We start from the raw sequence: 23,671 nt of genomic DNA on the forward strand, positions 1-23,671 counted from the left end.
TCTTATACAACCTCACCATAACATTCCAACTCTTATATTCAATACTTTGATTTATAAAGGCCAATGTACCAAAAACTCTCTTTACGTCCCTATCTACCTGTGACGCCACTTTTAGGGAATTATGTATCTGTATTCCCAGATCACTCTGTTCTACTGCACTCCTCAGTGCCCAACCATTTAATTTGTATGTTCTACCTTGGTTTGTCCTTCCAAAGTGCAGTACCTCACACTTGTCTGCATTAAACTCCATCTGCCATTTTTCAGCCCATTTTCCCAGCTGGTCCAATGAAGTTTTCAAGCTTTGAAAACCTTCATTTGTTCTCAACATAAGACCTTCCATTTCAGGACATTTAAAATACTCTTCCAGGACATGTGTCTTCCCTTCTGCTGTGCCGCTCTCTCTAAATTTTCTTCATTTCCTTGACCACCCCCACCTATGTGTAACCTCCTTTATACCAGCAAAATCATGTGCAGTCCAAGTGAGCAGTGTGCAGAGCACCTGTGTGGTGTCTCCAGTGGCCATCCCAAGCTCCCGGTTGCATACCATTTCAACCCTCCTTTTTATTTCCCATACCAACCTGTACATGGTCTGCCTTCTCCCTTACTAGGCTTAGGCCCATCACAGATGAGAACAATTCCATGTATTCTACTTGATAGTGTGCAACCTATAGTATAATCATTCAATCTTCCAATTTCATGTAACCCATGCCTCCTATGTTTGCCTCTACCATCCTGTAATCCACTATCAGTTGTTCCTTTACCTGTTCTGGTTTCTACCACATGCTCCCCATACTCCCACTGATCTCCACCCTCCTTCCCTCTGGTTTCCACTGCCCTCATCTCACCCTTAGTGGTTCTCATTATTATATCATATTTCAACATGTGTAGCCGTTTCCTCACCACCATCCAGCAGCTGTCTGCACTAACACCGTCCCTTCCACCACAAGGCACCATCAATCTTTATTTTCCACTGCTTGCTTCTTCCATTAGTCACCCACTTGCCTTATCTCTCAACTTCACCCCTCCCTCTCTTTTTATTACCATCTACCTTCCCTCTCCACCCTTGGTCCTGAAGCAGGATCTCACTCAGAAGTGCAGAAAACTGTTTCCCCCAGTGGATGCTACTCAACCTGCTGACTTCCGATCATGTTTCCTTTTGTGTTCCAGTATTGAAATCTCTTCCTCTTTATTATCATTATCCACTGCTGTGGATGTGACAGCTTTGTGATTAGTTCCTGATTACCCACCTCAGCCATCACACCTCACTAATTTGGCTGTCAGTATCAAGTATTCTCATTACTGTTTTGTCATGTAGGACATTGGTTGCTGGCTTCCATTGTAAGTAGCTTGTCCAAAATCACACTATTTATCAGGGCAACTGGTTTTTTTGGTATACAGGTTTCTCCCGCAATCCAAAGGTAGAGCGTTCCTATGAAACCGTTTGTAATCTGAAATGTTGTATATCGAAGAAGCAATTACCATTAACTTCTCTGGGAAAATTTTTTGAGCGTTCCCAGACTCAAAAAATAACCTACCAAGTCAAAGCAAATAACACATAAAACCTAAAATAACATTAACATATAGTAAAAGCAGGAATGATATGATAAATATACACCCTATATAAAGTAGAAATATTGTAGGTATGGTGTAGTCCGCATGCGTACGCACATACACGTATATGCATGCGTAAACAACTGCCCGCACAAGGCTTCACGGTCATTGTAGTCTTTCTCAGGGTAAACACACGTATAAAGCGGGCGTCTTTTTATTTTGTAAAAGCGAAAATCCTCTTTGATTAGCAAAAACAGGTACTAATGTAGGTCTTTCATAACAGTGAGTTGTCGTAAAGCGAATGTTCGAAAAATGGGGGCCACCTGTATTGTAAACTGGTCTAGTAGATTCTTTAGAATCAAACTTTATGCTTCCAATCTTTTTTGTGTAAGACTGGGGGACTGGGAGAAAACTTGACCTTGAAACTTTTTCAGGTTTGATTTTTGGATTCAAGCGTGTGCAGTAATTTTATTTTGTATACTTGTTTGTGGCATGAGATTGCCATAAAACAGCAATCAATAAGGAAAAAGAATCTTAAATGTGCTTTATAGTCCAAACAATGGAGGCAGGCAGAATTTATTAAACTCATTTACAGTGGTTAGACTAGATGTTGAAAATTATCTCAATACCAGGCAGGAAATTTGCTTCAAATTAAACAACAATAGTAAGGTAGGAGTCAAAATTGGAATCGGCAGAATTCAAAATTAGATCCAGAATCAGTAGTGTTTGATAGCAGTGTTTGAAAAATAGTTGTCACTCCAAAGACTTCTGTAGATTGATGCATTTAATTTGAATCTAAACTCCACTGCTTGTTTTTTTTAAGTTTCTATATTTCAAGAGGGTACTATATTTTTATGCATTGCATCAATTTTCATGGCCATTATTAAGTTTGCTATTGTTTTTGTACACCCATTCATACTTTTATACTGTGAATAGAATTTCATATTTACCCAAGGGAAACAGCAACTTAAAGGGAAGAGATATTTGGAGTTGAAACCAATATTTTCTCACTGGATGAGCCCTTCATAATGTCCTCTCAAGTGCTGCTTGACAATTTTTCCCAGTGAGTAGTGCAATTGCCCACCTCTTGCATCCCTGTCTATCAAGTTCACCTGGTTTGTCTCAAGCTTGACCTTTTTGTCTCTTTTTTTTTATTCACAGTAGCTACAGTTTCTCTTTGTGTTTACCCACGTATTTGGCCTAGCCCATTTATTAACTCTATTCAGTATAGAATTGTTAGAATTGTCACAACATTTGACCGTTCCTTAAAAAAGGCTTTTGCTGGTTACTTTCAGAGCAACTATGTTAATCTAATTTTCTTTACACACAACCCTGTAAATTACACACAGTGGCCACTTTATTAGGTACAACTGTGCACCTTGTTAATGCAAATATCTAAACAATAAATCATGTGGTCAAGAGATTCAGTTGTTCAGACCTGACATCAGAATGGTGAAGAAATGTGATCTAAGTGACTTTAACCATGGAATAATTGTTGCCAGACAGGGAGGTTGAATATCATAGAAACTGCTGATCTGGGATTTTCACACACAGCTTTCTAGAGTTTACAGCAGTGGTTCCCAACCTTTTTTTGGCCATGCCCCACCTCATCACCTCTAAAATCTTGATGCCCCCTGTAGTGATATATAATTCTTATTATTCAAAAAGTGAACTCCTATTCTCCTGGAGGAAGCCTAAAAGACCATTAACTTGGTTTAAACAAGCTTCCAAAGAACATGGCATTCATGAAAGAGAAAAATAAAAGAACCAAAGGACTGTTAAAGTTCTGAGGAAGCAATTACTAAGAAATTGTAAAAAAAAAAGAACATTAAGTGATATTAAAATAATAATAATAATAATAAATAAATTAAACAATGCCGATTCGTTTCTACAGCATACAAAGACAGATACACCGTTTAAAAGAGATGACGCAATGTACACACCTTCACACCACCAAGAACCGAAAGCTACTGCAAAAAGCAGCATTGGCGCGACCTCGTACGAGTTTCTTACGCGTTTGGACTTGTTCATTCGTTCCTTCCTACATCAGTCAATTCATTAATTTAATTATGAAAGCCATTTGATGGTTGTAATGATGGTGATACACTATATATACAGTACATACGCAATTACACATGTACATACACACAAGTATTTTTATGTATGCATACTGTATATACACATATGTATTAACTCACACACACACTCATACTCACACAGACTTACTAGAAAAATTCACTGTTAATAACTCATTCTCGAATTGCCCCCCTTAAAAATCAAATTACCCCCCTGTGGGGCGTACGCCCCACATTGGGAACCACTGGTTTACAGAGAATGGTGCAAAAATAAAAATATCCAGTGAGTGGCAGTTCTGTGGGTGAAAATGCCTTGTAATGAAAGGTCAGAATGGCCAGACTAGTTCAAGTTGACATAAAGGCAACAATAACTCAAGTAACCACATGATACCATAGTGGCATTCAGAAGAACACCCCTAATGCACAACATGTGAAACTTTGAAGTGGATTGGCTACAGGTAGAGGAGCACACTGGGTTCCACTCCTGTACCTAATAAAGAGGCCACTGAGTGTATTGAAATATCTGCCTAACTCCTTTTCTCAAAAGCACAGATTTTTTTCTCCACCCCCAATTCTGTAAGCAATGAATTTTGCACTGTAATATACATAAATTTACACATTCTCCTTTTGTATTCCACTTTATACACCCTATTTATTAATGTTCTCTTTAAGGTTGCCCTGCCACTTTGAAAAATTTGGTCCGGTATCTCTGCCTATTCTTTCTGCTAGAGCTAGCTGCCACATCTAGAGTCCTCAGGAATCAAGTTGCGTAGAGAATAAGGCAAGGCGAAAAGGGTTTTTTTGTAGATACCAAAAGGTTAATACATCAGAAAGGAGTAAGGAAAGTAGGGATGAAATTAAGAAAATGGGGGCATAGAAAAATATGGCATGTAGCATCAAAGGGAATCTGAAGATGTTTTATAATTTATAGCAGGCAACTAAGTTAAGAGCAGGACCCATTAGGGACCAGAAAATATAACCTATTCATGTGGGTGGCAGATGCAAAAGAATTCTGAATAAATACTTTGAAGTTATCCTCAAAAGAACATGATGCTGATGTTACAACAGTGGAGATGTATATAGTATTGTTTTGATTATGATTAAAATATTGTTTCAATTATGATTGAAGGGTGTTTGAAAGATTTCACATTATTGAACTGGATAAATTGCTAGGTCCAGATGCTGTAAAGGAGGAAATATACAGAGATTGTTTTCCAACTTTCTTTGGCCTTAGTAATAGTGCCAGAAGACTGGAGAATTGGTAATATTGAAATGTTCATCACACAGTGAAGAAAGGGATAAACTGAAAAATTATTGTCTAGTTTAACTTTGGGCAAATTGTTGGAGTGAGTTTGGAGGTCCACTATTAACCTTTATTGAGAAAGGAATGTCTATAGATTAAATGAGTGGCAAATGGACTTCTAATGTGCGGAAGTCTGCGACAAAGTGTTAAACAGATTGTACCTGAACTAACAAGGATCGGGCATGTGATGTACTCTAGAAAGATTTTTCAAGGCTTTTGGCAAAGTACAACAAGTTAACTGGTCAAAGAACAGGTCCATGGGGTCCCAGGGAAAATGGCAAATTGGCTTAGTGGTGGGAAGCAGTGTACTGATTGATTTGTAATGGATTGTCATTCAAGATAACAAAATTCAACAGTATTTGTCCCTTCTGTAATTTATACTTGTAGTTTAAATATGAAAGTAGGGTCAAGGTAAGTGTAAGCAGATTTTATAAAAATCAAGCATGCGGTTAACTGTGAGAAGGAAAACTTTGAACTGCCAGAAGATGTACTTAAGCAGAAAAGTTACAAATGGAACTTAGACTGAAATGTCTGAATTAATTTGGGATGCAACTAGGCAGTAGATGGGAGGGTTTGTGTTGTGAAGATCAAGTGGGTCTTGGAGTAAATATTTACTGATCCTAAAAGTTTGCAGGACTGGCCAGTAAGATGGACATAGAGACAAATGTGGTGATTTATTACATTCAAGGATAAGAAAACTTATAGTAAAATAGTACAACAATCAGCAGGCCTTAGTTGAGTTCTATGTACTTTTTCTTGTCATCAAATTTAGGCAAGATGAGTTTGCACTGGGAGTATACAGAAGATTTGTGGATGTTGCAAGGGTTTAGAATATTGTAGCTAAGATGGTTTGGATGTCTTTGGGTTGCCTTTAGAATAGCTGAGGGTAGAGTTAATTGAGTGACTTTGATAGATCAGAAGAAGAGGGAGTACTTGGTGGGGTGATGAGGAAATATTTCTTCACTAAGAATGTAGAAGTCTGGAACTCACTGTTTTCATCAGTTGGAAGAAACAAACACCCTCATCACATTTTGGGTACACATTTTTAATTCTTTTTAAGAGCCATTATCTGCACAGGCTTAGACCAAATGCAGGAAGATGGGAATAGGCTAGGTAACCTTTTGTAATGGTTTAGAGACAATGGACCAAATGTGTAATAAATTTTCTGACTTTTGAGTACATTGTAGTCGAAGTTTTTGAACTGAACAGTTATAATACAACAGAAGTCGACAAAGTTGGTAACTGTGCTGCTTGAGTGGCTACAGAACAAAATTAATGAGTCAAACTTGAGCAGAGAAAAGGTATGCAATATTTAATCCTAAAAAATGTGGTCATGTATTTTGTGAGGATTTACAGTACTTTGCCAAAGTCTTTGGCAAGTATATATAGCTAGGGTGCCTAAGACTTCTGCACAGTACTGTATTTGGCAACAGAGAGTGGAGAGTTGAGTGTGTAAATCTGGCAGGAGCCTAGGATGTTGAATGGTGAGGTGGAGTGCCACAGGAGGGTTGTAGGGACAGGTGGCAGAGAAAAGAGTGCCAGGGTGGTGGGGAGGTGGTGCAGACACATCCAATCCTGAGACTATCTCACAAGGTTATTTGATTTCAAGCAATTGATTTATTGATCATTACAGAATATCGCTGATGCTTCCTGCTCCATCCCCTCTCCCTAACCATGACTCCCCTCTCTCTGCTCTTTCCACGGTCTCAGTCCACGGTCCATGATAGGATCCCATCTCAGAATAGGTTTTTCATCACTCATGTCATAATTTTGTTTTGTGGCAGCAATACTATATGTAGAAGGTTCAGATATACACAAAGGATGGTAAAACCTAGGAATACCTTGATGTACATGTTCAATGATCCATAAATTTAACAACATAGATAGATAAGATGGTGAAGTGGGCATATAGAATATTTGCCTTCATTACCAAAACGTAAACATGTGCAAGGCAGCTATCATCTTGATATATAATATATTAGTAAGGTCACAGCTGAAATGTTATTTGTATTTCGGGTAGCCACCATAAAATGGATATGATTGTAGTGAAGGGAACATAGAAGAGGTACACGATGGTGTTGCCTGAGATAGAGTATTTTAACTTTGAGGAGAGACTGTTTAGCTTGGATTGTTTTCCTTGGAGTGGAGAAGGAAAGAGGGAAACCTGATTGAGGAGCATGAATAGGATAGAGTGAAACTTCTCTCCTTAGAGGGAATAAGTTTAAGATACAGGGTAGAAGATGTAGATGGGATTTGAAAAGGAACTTTTCAATCAAGGCATTTTAGAATCTGGCACATATTGCTCTAGTTCACTGTATTTGAATATTTAGATGAGCTCCTGAACTGCGGTGGCATAAAAAAGCTGAAAGCCAAGTGCTTGAAAGGTGCCTTGAGTGTGGATGGATAGGTCCTTAGTGACAAATTGTCTTGATGTTGTATGACTTGCTAAATTACTGATTTGTTTGAATACTGTTGTGCAGGAGTAAAGTCAACACACTGTCAAAACGAAATGCCAAGAAGTCTGACCCAGGAAAAGCAGACCCTGGGAGCTATGAAACCCCTGCCCCTCCTGAGGACATGGAGCGGAATCAGAAGATACTGCAGTGGATAATTGAAGGAGAGAAGGAAATTCACAGACACAAGAAGGCTCCACATAAGTAAGAGAACTTTGATTTTCTGACCTTAATGTAAAGTGCTGCTACAGCGTTATGTATTTGAAGTCATAATAGTCTTTGCCCATTATTGCCATAACTTTTCAATTGATTTTTAATTTGTTTTTCTGCCAAGGTTTCCATGAGGTAAAGAACCCCAAATGAATGAAAGCATGTACAGAAGGGATTTTCTTGCTCTGTTAACAGAAGTTAACAAGAACTATACAAGATACCCTTGGGTTACGGCCCAAAACGTAGACTATCCTTTTCCATAGATGGTGCCTGGCCTGCTGAGTTCCTCGAGCATTTTGTGTGTGTTGCTTGGATTTCCAGCATCTGCAGATTTTCTCTTGTTTATAACAAAAATTATAGTATTTTATTTCAGACATGGTCAATTAACCTGCATCATTTGTTTAATGAACATATTTACTATTCAAATACATGTCACATGCCAAAATTGGACCCATCCAAAAATCACACAATTAACATAGATTGTGGATATGTCCCCAAGCTAAACTAATTTTGTTTGCTTTAGAAAAGTTAATGTGGTCTCCACCTTATTTCTAAAGTAATTTTAATTCACCATATTGTAGGTTATGACTTTGTCATTGTCACTTATAAAGCTTCCCATTTTATAACTGTTGTTTATAAAACAATTTTGTAAACCTGCACTAATTACTTGTTTCTCTTTGTGTTTTGCAGTTTGATAGGTGCCAAGAAACAACCTAGTCATGATGCTTCCAGACCAAGTTCAATTGAGAGGCCAGGAGCTGTTCATCCATGGGTCAGTGCTCAGTTGCGAAATCCAGTCCAACCATCACACCCGTTCATTCAGGATCCAACCATGCCACCCAACCCAGCACCTAATCCTTTGACTCAACTGGAAGAGGCACGCAGGCGACTTGAAGAGGAGGAAAAGAAAAGTGGCAAACTACAGTCCAAGCAAAGGTAAGAAAAATTAACAGTATTTTTTATTTGATTTAATTGGCCAAAGAAATCTTACAAGCTATTTGAACTTTCAGGTTATAATCAATCTGATAACTTAAAATGAGTTTCCTAGCTTTATGAACTAGTACATGAAGTTCAAGATGAATTTTACATTGCTATTTATTTTAAAAATACTGGACTGTAAAAATAAAAGTATGTATTTGATCTGATTGCTTAGGTCATATATGTGTGCGGAAAGATCTATTATTACAGCTTGTAACAGGAACGTGCATTTTCAGGAAATTTAAAAAATTGATTACCTCATAATTTTGTGGGTCTTTTATTTCCACTGATGCCATTGGAGCAACCACTGCTGGTTTGAGAATTCCAGATATTAATTACTTCGTTTGGAGTAGCTTTGCTCTGATTAGCAATTAATTTTGCCATTTACAATGTTTCTTAAAATTCTTAAGATTTGTGGTGAAGTTTTCAGACATCTATCTAAACTTTCAAAGTTCTGCATCTTTCACTTCATTTTAATTTGTTGGAAGAGGAAGATCCAGAAAGAGATGATTTAGAAATTATAAGCTGCTTAGAATTTTTAACCTAGTTACAAAAATTTGTTTTTTCTGTTTGCTTTGTAAGAATTATTGTAGTTAGCTTTAGCCATTTTTAATAATGTTTTATTATTTTCCTCACAGGTTAAATTTTTTTTTAAGTTGCCAGGCAATAGTTAGCTTTAAACAAATGACAAAAAGCTGTTTGGTGGTTCTTATCTCCTATATCTTACTCCAAATGGTATTTGGTTAATTTGAGACTGGCCAAAGAAATCTTGCAAGCTACTTGAACTTTCAGGTTTTAATTAATCCTAAACATTGCTGCATAATATCTGTTGATATGAAGGTTAATTGACGTATATTGGTAGTTCTTCCTAATTATTTGGAGAAGATATTCAACCAGTCAGACTTGTGGGGTGGGGGAACAAATCTGACAAATATACTAAATTAGCAGGTTTAAAATGCTATTGGTCACATGGAAGAACAAATAATTAGATATCAATATTTTTACCATTGAACTATTTTCCCATTATTGACTGTAATTTATAGTAAAGGTACATGGCAAGAGTTGAAGTAATAAGTATTTTTTGCAAAATCAGCCATTGATCTTAATAAAATGGCTTTATTTTTGAACCCCGCCCCCCCAAGCCTGAGTTAAGTATCTGTCATTGTATCCTAGCAAATATTGACATTGTTGTCAAAGCCTTTGTATTATTGATATTCCATTTGATAGATATGCCCTCAACCTTAAGGGTATAACTAGTTGACAATGTGTCACATGGTGAAACATCATCAAAAGGCTATTATTTCAAAGTATTATCATTCTACAAGACTTTTTAATTTAAAAATCGTTGCTGCAAAGTTATTTTAATTCTAATAGTACTTGAGTTTTAAATATTACATTATATCTAATTTGCAGTTTGAGTAGATGCAGAATGAAGTTGATTATTGCAGATTTAGAAATCAGTAGTAAATTTCAGTTTAACAAGATGCCTTTATTATCTTTGCAAAATCATATTCAACCAGAATTAATTCCTTAAATTTAAATATTTATCAAATGTACTTTTATTGTAACATAGATGCTGTAACTACCTTGTTTAAAGGATGCTTGCATGCAAAAAGTAATAATCCATGGATATCTCTTGGAGATATCCATGACCTCTTTTAAGAATCTAGTTAGAAATTTTAGTCTGATGGTTTAAAAAAAAGTGTGTGCACACGCGCGCACATGCGCTTGCGCATCATGAGTGGGTGGGTGAAGAAATCCATATATTAAAATGAGAAAGGGTATTAATAAAGTAACAGATGAACACTTTGATAGTAGTGAGCACCATTTCTAAGAAGGGAGAAAGACAGTTAGATGGAATGGAGTATTCTAATTCCTAGGATTATTCTCCATGACACTGCAGGTATGTGCAAGAGGTTATCCAACGGGGTCGCACTTCTATCAGACCTGCATGTATTCCAGTGCTGAATGTGGTACCAGCCGTCTCCGACATGGATCTCTCTGAGTCAGAGTACGTGCCCGCTGCTGTTGATGTATTCTCTGTGATCCTAGGTTTAGATATTAATTAGTTTGTTCCTAGGTATTTTCAATTATTTTCTTGTATTAGCAAAAAGTTGTTAAATTGTTCTTGCAGTATATTTTGATCATTTGAATATTTCATACTAGTTGTTGCAATATATTCATTAAGGTTGAATGTATTGCTCCAAAATATCATCAGCAATTAATCTCAGGATTTAGTAGCTGCTAATAAGAAAAGGAATAAAATGTATTCATACTGTCTAGTTACAGTGCTGTTTGCAAATGTTTTATCTATAAGCCCCATTTTAGTAGTTTAAAAATTTTAGCAATGAATCGATGTTGCTTTAAAATCTAGTGACTTCCTTTTTTATTTTAAACTGCATTTGGAGACACTTGCATAATTGATTGTGAGCATTCAATTGGATTCTGCATTTAAAATGAAAATGTCTATTGTTTCATAGGGAAATGTTCCAAATACTAAGCTAAGGGATTTTTTAAGATCTCAAAATATACTTTATTTGTATAATAATAAAGTATGTGCAATAGAAAATATTCAAGTCAACATTTTCATCACAATTTCTGGTAAGATAGCAGTGGGCTCATATTAAGCAGCCTCTCTAAATCCAATCAAAGGTGTAATTGTCCTTTATATCTTCTTTTACAATTGCAAGACACTGCAGGATACTAAGATCATCAAGTACTGCAGGTCTTCCCCATCAGTGAGTTGCTTGATAGCAATGGAGCTGGATTGATTGTGTACTTTTGTTGTTCTGTCACCCAAACTTGCGTACAGTTGCTGTGCCAAGATGATGCTCGGTGATTGTCTTGGACATTTTTTTGTGATTGCAAAACGCTGCTGGACATTGGAATGTAGAATACGGCAAATCATTGATTCATTAATTTATTAATTCATTGGCGAGACCAACAGCAAGCAAGCTTCATTGCTTCAGTTTGTGGCCTGGACTAGGCCCTCATGCTGTGTATGTTGCCTTTTGCAGCTGCACAGGAGAGAACATGCTAAGGAATAGAGCAGCGGTCTATGGGCACACCGGAGTCCATTATGGGTTAGGGGACGCCCCTCCAGTCATTGTTGCCCTCCAATGTTCACTCAGTGGAAGAGCAAGCAAGCTGGATTGGACACATCCCATGCAACATTAACCTACAGGCCATGCCACTCAGGGACTTAAGCTATCTTTTTCATGACTGTATGGCTGCATGCTTTTCCGTCATTGTAACTATATGACCATAAGACCTTGAGATATAGGAGCAGAATTAGGCCACTTGACCCATCAAATCTGCTCTACCATTTCATCATGGTTGATCCATTTTTCCCCTCAGCCCCAATCTCCTGCCTTCTCTTTGCATCCCTTCATGCCCTGACCAATCAAGAGACTATCAACTTCTGCCTTAAATATACACAAAGACTTGGTCTCCACAGCTACTTGTGGCAAAGTATTCCACAAATTCACCACACTCTAGCAAAAGAAATTCCTCCTCATGTCCATTCTAAAAGGACACCCTCTATTCTAAGGCTGTGTCCTCTGGTCTTAGACTCTCCCACCATAGGAAATATGCTCTCCACATCCATTCTTATCAAGGCCTTTCACCATTTGGTAGGTTCCAATGAGGTTACCTCTCATTCTTCTGAATTCCAGCGAATACAGGCTCAGAGCCATCAAATGCACTTCATATGACAAGCCTTTCAATCCTGGAATCATTTTCGGAACCTCCTTTGAACCCTCTCCAGCTTCAGTAGATCCTTTCTAAGATAAGGGGTCAGAACTACTCACAATACTCCAAGTGAGTCCTTACCAGTACTTGATAAAGTCTCAACATTACATCCTTGCTTTTCTATTCTAGTCATCTTGAAATGAATACTAACATAAATGCGTTTGCCTTCTTCACCACAGACTCAACCTGCAAACTAACCTTTAGGGAATTCTGCCCAAGGACTCCCAAGTCCCTTTGCACCTCTGTTTTTATTTTGTATTTTCTCTCCATTTAGAAAATAGAAAACATGTTATGTGCTGTTGGTAATGTGTTCCACACCTTGGCCCTGGAAGAACACTGTTTTATTTGGCTGGAGGATAATTAAACTTGAACTGCAACTCTGGATTCGTGTTACGCCAATTTCTTAACATCCACATTTTCAATTACTATTAAACAATACTTGGACAAATAATTCAGAGTTCCTATTCCAGTTAATTTGGGTGCAACTGGGGTGAGGGTATTTAGGTTCTTTCCCAAAAGGCCTTTTCCTCAGCGCAGCACATGGTCATCATTGTTGGAGTGTGCTTGCAATCAACAGCACCTTCCACTGTTAGAACCTTCCTGTGAGTTTTGGGGTCACAGGAGGATTTTTTTTACTATGGTAAATCAGAATCAGGTTTAATATCACTGGCATTTGCCATAAAATTCATTGTGTGGCAGCAGTACATTGCAATACATAATAAAAACAAAATTACAGTAAGTGTATATATATGTGTATGTATATATGTATGTGTGTGTTTTTAATTTTTGCAAAAACATTGAAAAAAAGAAATAAGGAGTTAGTGTTCAAGGTTCAATGTCCATTCAGAAATCTGATGGCAGAGGGGAAGAAGCTATTCCTGAGTCATTGAGTTTGAGGCTTCAGGATCCTGTACTTCCTCCCTGTTGGCAGCAATGAGAAGAGGGCATGTCCTGGGTGATGAGGGGGTCCTTAATGATGCATACCACCTTTTTGAGACATCGCTTTTTGAAATGTCCTGGATGCTCGGGAGGCTAGTGGCCATTATGGAGCTGACTAATTTTACAACTTTCTGCAGCTTATTTTGATCCTGTGCAGTGCCCCTCCCCCCCCCCCCATACCAGATGGTGATGCAGCCAGTTAGAATGCACACCATGGTACATCTGTAGAAATTTGTGAGTGTCTTTGGTGACATACCAAATTTCCTCAATTGCCTAAAGAAATATGGCCACTGTTGTGCTTTCTTGGTAGCTGCATCAATACATTGGGCCCAGGATAGATCCTCAGAGATGTTGACACCCAGAACTCAAAATTGCTCATCTTTTCTTCTGATCCCTCAAAGAGGACTGGTGTGTATTCCCTCATCTTACCCTTTTTGAAGTCCACAATCAATTATTTGGTCTTTCTGACATTAAGTGTAAGGTTGTAACTGCAAAACCAGCTTTTAGCTGATAATTGTTAATTAATTGATAGCTGAAAGTGGTCATACAATGCAGACAACTGAGGTTATGCAGTTGTTTAGAGTGAATCTTGAAAAATACCCCTGTATCTTTTCCTAGACCATCTTGCCAAAAGCACATTCTAGAATTCTTTTCTAGTGAAATCATTGAGTGCAGTATGTTTCAGTACTCCAACCATACATGAAAAATATGATGGATAGAACCTTTCTAACCATCAAGCATTTAAAGGTTTGCTGCTTAAAAAACAACTGCTGGAAAATCTTGCCAAATTACATTGACAATCCACTAGAGCAGCCATCTATCAAGGTTCAGTGTGTCCTTTTTCTACAGAGCTCTAATATTTTGCGAAGATCCCTGACTAATTGATTTATGAACAGGTATTGTACTAACAACAGTGAGATCCATTTTTTGCCGCTCTGGGCCAGATAGGACTTCAACGCATTGTAACAGGTGGTGTTTCTGTATCTAGTGGCTTTTGGAATGAAGCCAGCATTAGATATTCTCCCCCCCACCTTTTCTAGACATTTATATATGGAAGGTTTATGAACCCAATCGATCTTTTGGGTTTCAGATGAAATACTAAATTCCTTGGATAATTGCTACAGTATCGATGCAATGCCTAGTCCACAGCAAAATCATCTTGCCCTTGATTATTTGTTTGATTGAGAGTGAACACAATTGCCAATGCACCAGTATTTTCTTTATCTATACTTTCTATCCAAGCTATTCTCCCAGAATCTTTCTCAAGTTGCAGGAGGAAAATAAAAATGCAAGTTGTAGAAAAGAAAGCTGCTGGAATAACTCAACACATCAAATACTATCTGTGGAGGCATAACAGATGTGCTGAAGCTTTGGCTTGAGACTCTGCATCAGGACTGGGCAGCAGAGTAAAGCTGGACAGTATAAAATGGGTGGGACAGGAGCTGGTAGGTGATCAGTGGAATCAGATTTTTTTTGGGGGGAGGGGTTGATGATGAGTAGATGAAGCAAGGTGGAGAAGAGATGAGTGAGCCTGGGAGGACTAGTAGAAGTGGGAAAGGAACACGAGAAGTGAGTTTTCTGAAATTTGAAATATGTTTATACCATTGTGTTGAATATTACTCAGGCAGAATATGGGGTGTTGTTCAAGGTTGCTGAGGACAAACAGTTCATTGTGGGAATGGGATCATGTGTTGGCTACTGTGGCTAGAGCACATATACTCTGTAAAATGGCAGTCTGGTCTATACTTGGGCTTACCAAAGTAGAGGAAGCACTAAATGCAATGGACCAGATTGGAGGAGGTGCACATTGATCTCTGCCTTACCTGGAAGGTTCCATTTAGGTCCCTGTATAGTGGTAAACAGAGAGAGGTAGATGCAGATGGAAGAGCTGATGAAGGATTCATAGATAGAGTGATCTGCACAGGAAGCAGAATGAAGGAAAATGAGAAAGGAAGATGTGGATGGGGTGGAGTGGGTTGTAGTGCAGAGGTTGAACTGACTGATTTACCAGGGTTGGTCACCCATGCCTTTGGTGTTGTTGCTCTGCTTTGCAAGGGTGGCTGACATCAACACTGTTGCTCCCAATGTTTTGCTTCCTGTCACAACTATTCACTTTATGGTGTATTGTTTCACTACCATATTGTGCTGCTGCCAACTTCCTTGCTCCTCTTCAAAGGAAGGGTGACTCTGAAGATTCCGGGCATCTCTTGCCACATTAAATATTAGCCTCTTAGATTTGCAGATTTTTCTTTCCTTTTTTCAAGTGACCTGGTTTGCCCTTCCCTCTTTTTTTTCATTCTCCTTTTGGATTGGATGTGTTTCTTTATATGCTCGTGCTATTCGTCTTCTGTGCTATCTTGTTCTTTTGTGTTTTCCTCCTTTTCCCTTTTTTCCTTGGGTGCTACTGTAAAGTGACATTGGAAAATAAGAGTTTTACTTTCTTTTAGAACAGCCATGACTGCTACTTTGCACAAAATTCCTCTAGACTTGTGGTTTTGACAGGTATTGCAGAGGTGACCGGTCCTCCCACATTTCTGATGATCCTCCTTTCTGAAATTTTGACCATGATCACTTTGAAGGTAGTAATTTCATGTCCAGGTTAGGCCCACATGGGATTAAACCTGGTAAACCACAGCCACATGGTGGAGCATCGTAACAGAAGGTGGTGATTTCCATCTTTGTCTGCTCTTAGCTCAGTTTTATTCTTTTATCTTTGCCACATCATTTTCTAAGCTATGTAAGAGCATCAAGGTCTTGAGGACTGAACATGGATAGCCATGATTCACGCTTGCAGAAGAGGAAAGAGCATCTATACTTGTGAATATTTTTGAAAACCATTATCAGTTTTTGTCCATGCTGTTTGATATTTACATTTTCTGGAAGATGACCTGAGCCCATAATGGAGTATTAAACAAGCAGTATTACATATTTAAAGAATTACGAAAAAGCACCAACTATTTAATTTCAGTTGATTTAAATTAGTTAGCAGTAATGTTACATCTGTATATTGATCTGAAATTTTAATTAGCCATTTATTCCATAAGATTAACTTATTGCAAGTAATTTTCCTGAATAATTACTCTGAACTAATTGACGCAGGAGTTTTACAGGTTAAAAGTATACACAGATTAATATTTATGAATATTACTTAAATTCACTGAAGAAATTTATAGAGGCATTTTAGTAATTTAAAATGTTGTATTGATCTGTTAGGTTACTTTAATTTCCTTTTGGTTTCCTGCCATAAAGCAATGCTACAATCAAATGGTTAGAGCAGCCTTTCTCTACCTCTTTGCTCTGGAGGAACCCCTGCGTTATATAAAAAATATATATCTGCAGCTCACGGTACGTTAGCTAGATCAATAAGTTGTAGATACAATAATCTAAAAATAATTGTCAATGTTCTTTTGAGTAGGGAATGAATTTTTAGCCATCTTTTCTTGGGGGGGCGACGGGTTGTTAAGCTTAGCTTACCTTTCTTAAACTTAATCTTTCTTTTCCTTTCATAAATATTAAAACTTCATAAGGCAAACATAATAAATTTCTGTTAAATAACTGGCTTAAGCCAGTAGGATTTAATTTTTTTGAAGGTAGATGTAATTTAAATAAAGGTTGTGAGTTGATTTTAATTAAAGCTTTACTGTTTGTTTTGAGATTCCAATGGCTGGTTAAAATAACCAGCACTTTTACATGTCATAAAGATGTGATTTGTAGCTAGTGTCTTCAATTTTGCTGGAGCCATTGGTACATTTGTAAGTTGTTTGCCACAGACTAGACACAATGGAATAAAGGTTAATAACATTTTTAAAAGAATAGCATAATAAATAACTAAATGAGAAAACAGCAAAAAAAATGAAAACTTTACAATACAATTGATTCTAACCTACACAATCCATCTTTTGCAACGTTTAAAACAGCAGCAAAGTGGCTGGCCTGCAGCTGAGTCACGGTGCATAAAAATTCCTTCTTGGAGCAAAAATTTTCCTCCATTTTTCTACTACATCAGTAGAGTTTGTTCGCTCCCATAAGTCAGTCGGATGCATGTAAGGGGAAGTTGGGGGAGGTCATTCAGGAGGAAGAGGCTGACGTCACAGCCCAAGTTGGGTGAATCCATTTAATGCTCAGAAAATGCATTTCACGCTCACCATCAGCCTACCGTCCTCCCCTCCATGCAATACAATGCTCACCAATTATCAACAGCTTCCCCTATCTCATGTCAAAAACAGACAATGAGCATGGTCCTACTGCACGCTGCCATAATGGGCTGAGAGATCTCTAACGAGATTGTGAACGGGGCTGCTCAGTCATTCCCCACCACTGTGAGCACTAACATTGTGCTTTGTGAGAAGTTCAAAAGACGATGTTTTTTTTTAATCACGACGTCTCGGAGAACCCCAGATGAGAAACCCTATGTTAGTGAGCATCTCTCTAGCTAGTATAGTGCTAATGTTTATCAGTCAACAACGAGCAAGCCCACAAACCTGAATGTCTTTTTCATATTTTCACTTTCCCTGCCCATTTCATTATTGGAGAAATGTGTTTTTCCTACATTTTTGCAGAATTTCCTATTATGTCAATAATACTATGATGGCTTTTGGAAATGAGTTACTATTTGAAAGTAAAAATGACAGAAGTGACCATTTAATAATAAGTTGCTTTCAGTAAAGTTGCACTCTTCATACCTAATGTTTTTGATTTGTGTACAACTTGTTGCTCCACTAGCATGGTAGTTCAATGGATTCAGAAGGGGAAATGATGTTTGTGACAAATCTACTAGAAATTTGAGATCATATCTTGCCTAATAAGTAAAGCTGAACCAATACCTTTCAGAAGACCTTTACTAAGGTGCAATATGAGTTTCTGCAAAACTGGAGAGAGTGGTGCATGGACAAAGATTGAGCATGGCATGGTTTGATCAATGGCAAAGCCGGGATAAACAGCTCTTTTATGTTGAGAGGCTGTGATTGGTGAGGTATTGAGATTTTGGAGCACCACCTGTTCAGTCTATTTCAGTGACTTGGATGAAGGGCATTCAAATATAACATCCTCTGATTATAAAGCTCCATGGCAGCATGAGCTGTAAGAAAAATGCAGTTAATCTACAGTGGGATAAAAGCATAGTCAAAGACATGCCAGATAGTTAATAACAAGGAAAATTTGGAACACCTGAAGAGAAAAATGTAGAAAAAGAAAACTTAAGTATCTTATTCGATGAGAGATTGAAAGATGTTGGTGTTTGTCGGAACCAGGGTATCCTTGTACATCCCTAGGTAAATGTGCTAGTTCATCAAGTATTCAGGAAGATGAAAAGTGCAATACAAGCAGGTATACAGTGGCATGCAAAAGTTTGGGCACCCCTGGTCAAAATTTATGTTACTGTGAATAGTTAAGTGATTAGAAGATGAGTCATAAAGTCCAAACTCCAAGAGTCATAAAGTTAAAGATGAAGCATTATTTTCAACATTTTAAGCAAGATTAGTGTATTATTTTTGTTTTGTACAATTTTAGAGTGGGGGGAAAAAAGGAAAGGAGCACCATGCAAACGTTTGGGCACCCCAAGAGATTTGAGCTCTCAGATAACTTTTACCAAGGTCTCAGACCTTAATTAGCTTGTTAGGGCTATGGCTTGTTCACAGTCATCGTTAGGAAAGGCCAGGTGATGCAAATTTCAAAGCTTTATAAATAGCTTGACTCCTCAAACTTTGTCCCAACAATCAGCAGCCATGGGCTCCTCTAAGCAACTGCCTAGCACTCTGAAAATTAAAATAAATGATGCCCACAAAGCAGGAGAAGGCTATAAGAAGATAGTAAAGCATTTTAAGGTAGCCGTTTCCTCAGTTCGTAATGTAATTAAGAAATGGCAGTTAACAGGAATGGTGGAGGTCAAGTTGAGGTCTGGAAGACCAAGAAAACTTTCTGAGAGAACTGCTCGTAGGATTGCTAAAAAGGCAAATCAAGCCCTCCCCCCCATTTGACTGCAAAAGACCTTCAGGAAGATTTAGCAGACTCTGGAGTGGCGGTGCACTGTTCTACTATGCAGTGACACCTGCACAAATATGACCTTTATGGAAGAATCATCAGAAGAAAACCTTTCCTCTGCCCTCACCACAAAATTCAGCGTCAGAAGTTTGCAAAGGAACATCTAAACAAGCCTGATGCATTTTGGAAACAAGTCCTGTGGACTGATGAAGTTAAAATAGAACCTTTTGGCCGCAATGAGCAAAGGTATGTTTGGAGAAAAAAGCGTGCAGAATTTCATGAAAAGAACACCTCTCCAACTGTTAAGCACGAGGGTGGATCGATCATGCTTTGGACTTGTGTTGCAGCCAGTGGCACGGGTAACATTTCAGTGGTAGAGGGAAGAATGAATTCAATTAAATACCAGCAAATTCTGGAAGCAAACATCACACCGTCTGTAAAAAAAAAGCAGCTGAAGGGGAAAAGACGATGGCTTCTGCAACAGGAAAATGATCGTAAACACACCTCAAAATCCACAATGGACTACCTCAAGAGGCGCAAGCTGAAGGTTTTGCCATGGCCCTCACAGTCCTCCAACCTAAACATCAGCGAAAATCTGTGGATGGACCTCAAAAGAGCAGTGCATGCAAGATGGCCCAAGAATCTCACAGAACTAGAAGCCTTTTGCAAGGAAGAATGGGCAAAAATCCCCCAAACAAGCATTGAAAGACTTTTAGCTGTTTACAGAAAGTGTTTACAGGCTGTGATACTTGCCAAAGGGGGTTTTACTAAGTACTGACCATGCAGGGTGCCCTAACTTTTGTTTTGGGCCCTTTTCCTTTTTTGTTATTTTGAAGCTGTAAAAGATGGAAATAACAAAGTAATCTTGCTTAAAATATTAAAGAAATGTGTCATCTTTAACTTTATGCCTTTTGGAAATCAGGTCATCTTACTCGCTTAGCTATTCACAGTAACAGAAATTTTGACCAGGGGTGCCCAAAATTTTGCATGCCACTGTAAGTACAAGAATGGAGATGTCTTGTACTCTGCAGATACATATGGCTTTGGTGAAATCTCTTCTGGAATATTGTGTACAGATCAAAGGTTAAGGAAGGACATATGTTCCTGAATGCATGGAACATAGGTTCTTCAGTTTGTTTCCTGGGATTAGTATGTCATATGAGAAGAGATTAAGTAAACAGGTCCTTTGTACTTAGAGTTTAGGAGAATGAAAGGGGTCACAGTAAAATGTTCAAATTCTTAATGCATTTAATAGGGTAGATGTGGAAGATGCATCTCCTTGTTCAGTTGATTGAAACTGGCATGCACAGTTTCAAAGTAAGAGTCAGCTATTTAGTACAGGCAAAGGTAAGAAATTTCTTCATCCAAAGATTTGGGAGGCCTTGAAGTTAGATTTTTAGATTTCAGGGTGTATGAGGTAAAGTGAAACTCAGATTAAAGATCTGTCTTAATATTATTGAATGACCTACTTTTGCTTCTACGAGGAAATCTGCAAATGCTGGAAATTCAAACAACACACACAAAATGCTGGTGGAACACTGTCAAAATGAATCCAAACTTAGGTTGGAGGAACAACACCTTATATACCAGCTGGGTAGCCTCCAACCTGATGGCATGAACATTGACTTCTCTAACTTCCGTTAATGCCCCTCCTCCCCTTCTTACCTCATCCCTGACATATTTAGTTGTTTGGTTTTTTTCTCTCTCTTTCTGCCCATCACTGCCTGTTCTCCATCTCCCTCTGGTGCTTCCCCCCTCCCCCTTTCTTTCTCCCGAGTCCTCCCGTCCCATGATCCTTTCCCTTCTCCAGTTCTGTATTACTTTCGCCAATCACCTTTCCAGCTCTTAGCTTCATCCCACCCCCTCCGTCCTATCATTTCACATTTCGCCCTCCCCCCCCCCCCCCCCCCGCCCCCCACTACTTTCAAATCTCTTACTATCTCTCCTTTCAGTTAGTCCTGACCAAGGGTCTCGGCCCAAAATGTGGACAGTGCTTCTCCTTATAGATGCTGCCTGGCCTGCTGTGTTCCACCAGCATTTTGTGTGTGTTGTCTTTACTTTTGCTTCTATTTTTATTTGTTCCTTTTAAGATCAACTTCTTGTATTTAGAGATATGATGCGAGGTAAACATAGATGTTTGGAAAAGCTACAATGGAATGCAATGGATCAGATTTTTGTGAATATTGAATGAAACGCTGGTAAACAGTACAAATTAACATTAGGTGTTTTATTTTGGCTATGCAAGATTCAATGTGCTGTGGTAGTTTTGCTGATGTATCTCTTTTAAGTACTTGCGAGTAGCCTTGGAATGATCAGTGCTGGAGAATTTTTGTTTAGTGTTATAGCCCAGAGCATATATTTTGGACACTAGTTCTGGGAAGGTAAGTTTTTCTGGAGATCCAATCATTAGTATTGTATAAAAGTAAAGTGGAGCAGGTCCTTTGTCATTAATGAGGAACTTAAGTTTTCATTGTCAATATTTGGTGTCTCAACTGGAAAAAGTCTGGTACTCTTGGTTTCTGGGAAACAGTTTTACAGTGGGAAATGATTTTACTACAATTGTCTGCCGGTAAATTAATTTGTACTTGGAGTTAAATAACCACCAGTTTGAATCCAAAACAAATTAAATTTGAGGCATTGAGAATTCAATAAATGTTATTAACATCTTTTGGATTTTGTCATTTATGCAATGTTCTATTTGAGTTCTTCAGTCAATAACCAAAAATATGATGACCCCTTTAAACTCAGTCTTGTTTCTGTAGATGCTTTACCAATTATTAATAATGTGGAAGAGTAAAATGAATCTTACTATGATCTCTTTCTACTTAAAGGCATAAACCACAGAAGAAGTCAGCAAATGGTGTGTCGCAGACTGGTGATAACATTGTGGTAGCCTACTACTTCTGTGGGGAACCAATTCCATACAGGACATCTGTTAAAGGACGTGTGGTCACATTAGGGCAGTTTAAGGAGCTGTTGACTAAGAAAGGGAATTACAGGTATGCATTCCAGATCTGAGATTTCTGTTGCATTGAAGGTAAATTGATGAGTTAACATTTTCAGTTGTGTATGGGGAGAAATGAACAGTTATGGAAGAAGAATAACAATTACCTTTAGATAGATAGATAGATACTTTATTCATCCCCATGGGGAAATTCAACATTTTTTCCAATGTCCCATACACTTGTTGTAGCAAAACTAATTACATACAATACTTAACTCAGTAAAAATATGATATGCATCTAAATCACTCTCTCAAAAATCATTAATAATAGCTTTTAAAAAAGTTCTTAAGTAGTTTACTTAAATACATTAAATACAATCAACCCCGGCACTTTAACATATCTTACTCCTGGCGGTTGAATTGTAAAGCCTAATGGCATTGGGGAGTATTGACCTCTTCATCCTGTCTGAGGAGCATTGCATCGATAGCAACCTGTCGCTGAAACTGCTTCTCTGTCTCTGGATGGTGCTATGTAGAGGATGTTCAGGGTTTTCCATAATTGACCGTAGCCTACTCAGCGCCCTTCGCTCAGCTACCGATGTTATACTCTCCAGTACTTTGCCCACAACAGAGCCCGCCTTCCTTACCAGCTTATTAAGACGTGAGGCGTCCCTCTTCTTAATGCTGCCTCCCCAACACGCCACCACAAAGAAGAGGGCGCTCTCCACAACTGACCTATAGAACATCTTCAGCATCTCACTACAGACATTGAATGACGCCAACCTTCTAAGGAAGTACAGTCGACTCTGTGCCTTCCTGCACAAGGCATCTGTGTTGGCAGTCCAGTCTAGCTTCTCGTCTAACTGTACTCCCAGATACTTGTAGGTCTTAACCTGCTCCACACATTCTCCATTAATGATCACTGGCTTTATGTCAAAAAAATTAAAAGCTGCAACAATGTGATTTGAATATCCCTAGAGAAAAAGTGTATCTGCCTAGATTTGCAGATTAAAGATCTTTGCCTAAATGATGTCAGCCATATGTTTTGGGCATTTGATTTAAATGACACCATTACTGCTATTTATTGCTATGCTTCCAAAACCATAACATGACCCAAGATTACTGTTCATCCAGCCAAGGAACTCTAAACTGATTTATTGTGTTTGGACTTCATGTAACTGGTGTTTTGAAACTTTTCAATTTGTATCTTAACAACTTTAAGGAAAATTAAGGACTCTGTACCTTAAGATGAAGAACCAGACACAAGTTTATAAGAACATTGATTTGCACTTTTTGTTCGTTGGTGTCTTTGCCCTCATTAAATGCATTAATAAAATCAAAAGATTGATTATCCTTTATTTGGTTATAAAAATAAGTTACCACAACATCAGATAGTTAGGCACAGATGGATTAAGAACAAAATATCCAGTTCTTTATCTGCAAATTTGAGTTTATCTGCAGATTGAATTCAACAGGAATAACTCAAGTT

The 23,671-nt window shown here is 38.1% G+C and overlaps 1 protein-coding gene across 7 annotated transcripts in view; it reads left to right on the forward strand.

Annotated features, from left to right (window-relative positions):
* The window catches only part of axin1 (axin 1), a 164,181-nt gene that overhangs the window by 136,986 nt on the left and 3,524 nt on the right, over window positions 1-23,671 (forward strand). For 6 of the 7 annotated variants that reach the window (XM_073060274.1, XM_073060271.1, XM_073060273.1 and 3 more), the window contains exons 7-10: window positions 7,410-7,586; window positions 8,283-8,528; window positions 10,474-10,581; window positions 22,070-22,237. In XM_073060274.1, the coding sequence (XP_072916375.1) occupies window positions 7,410-7,586; window positions 8,283-8,528; window positions 10,474-10,581; window positions 22,070-22,237 (699 nt within the window). The remainder of the gene's footprint in view (window positions 1-7,409; window positions 7,587-8,282; window positions 8,529-10,473; window positions 10,582-22,069; window positions 22,238-23,671) is intronic. The other variant, XM_073060278.1, reaches the window with a different exon arrangement.

Source organism: Hemitrygon akajei, chromosome 11 (genome assembly GCF_048418815.1).
Source record: "Hemitrygon akajei chromosome 11, sHemAka1.3, whole genome shotgun sequence".
Taxonomy (NCBI): domain Eukaryota; kingdom Metazoa; phylum Chordata; class Chondrichthyes; order Myliobatiformes; family Dasyatidae; genus Hemitrygon; species Hemitrygon akajei.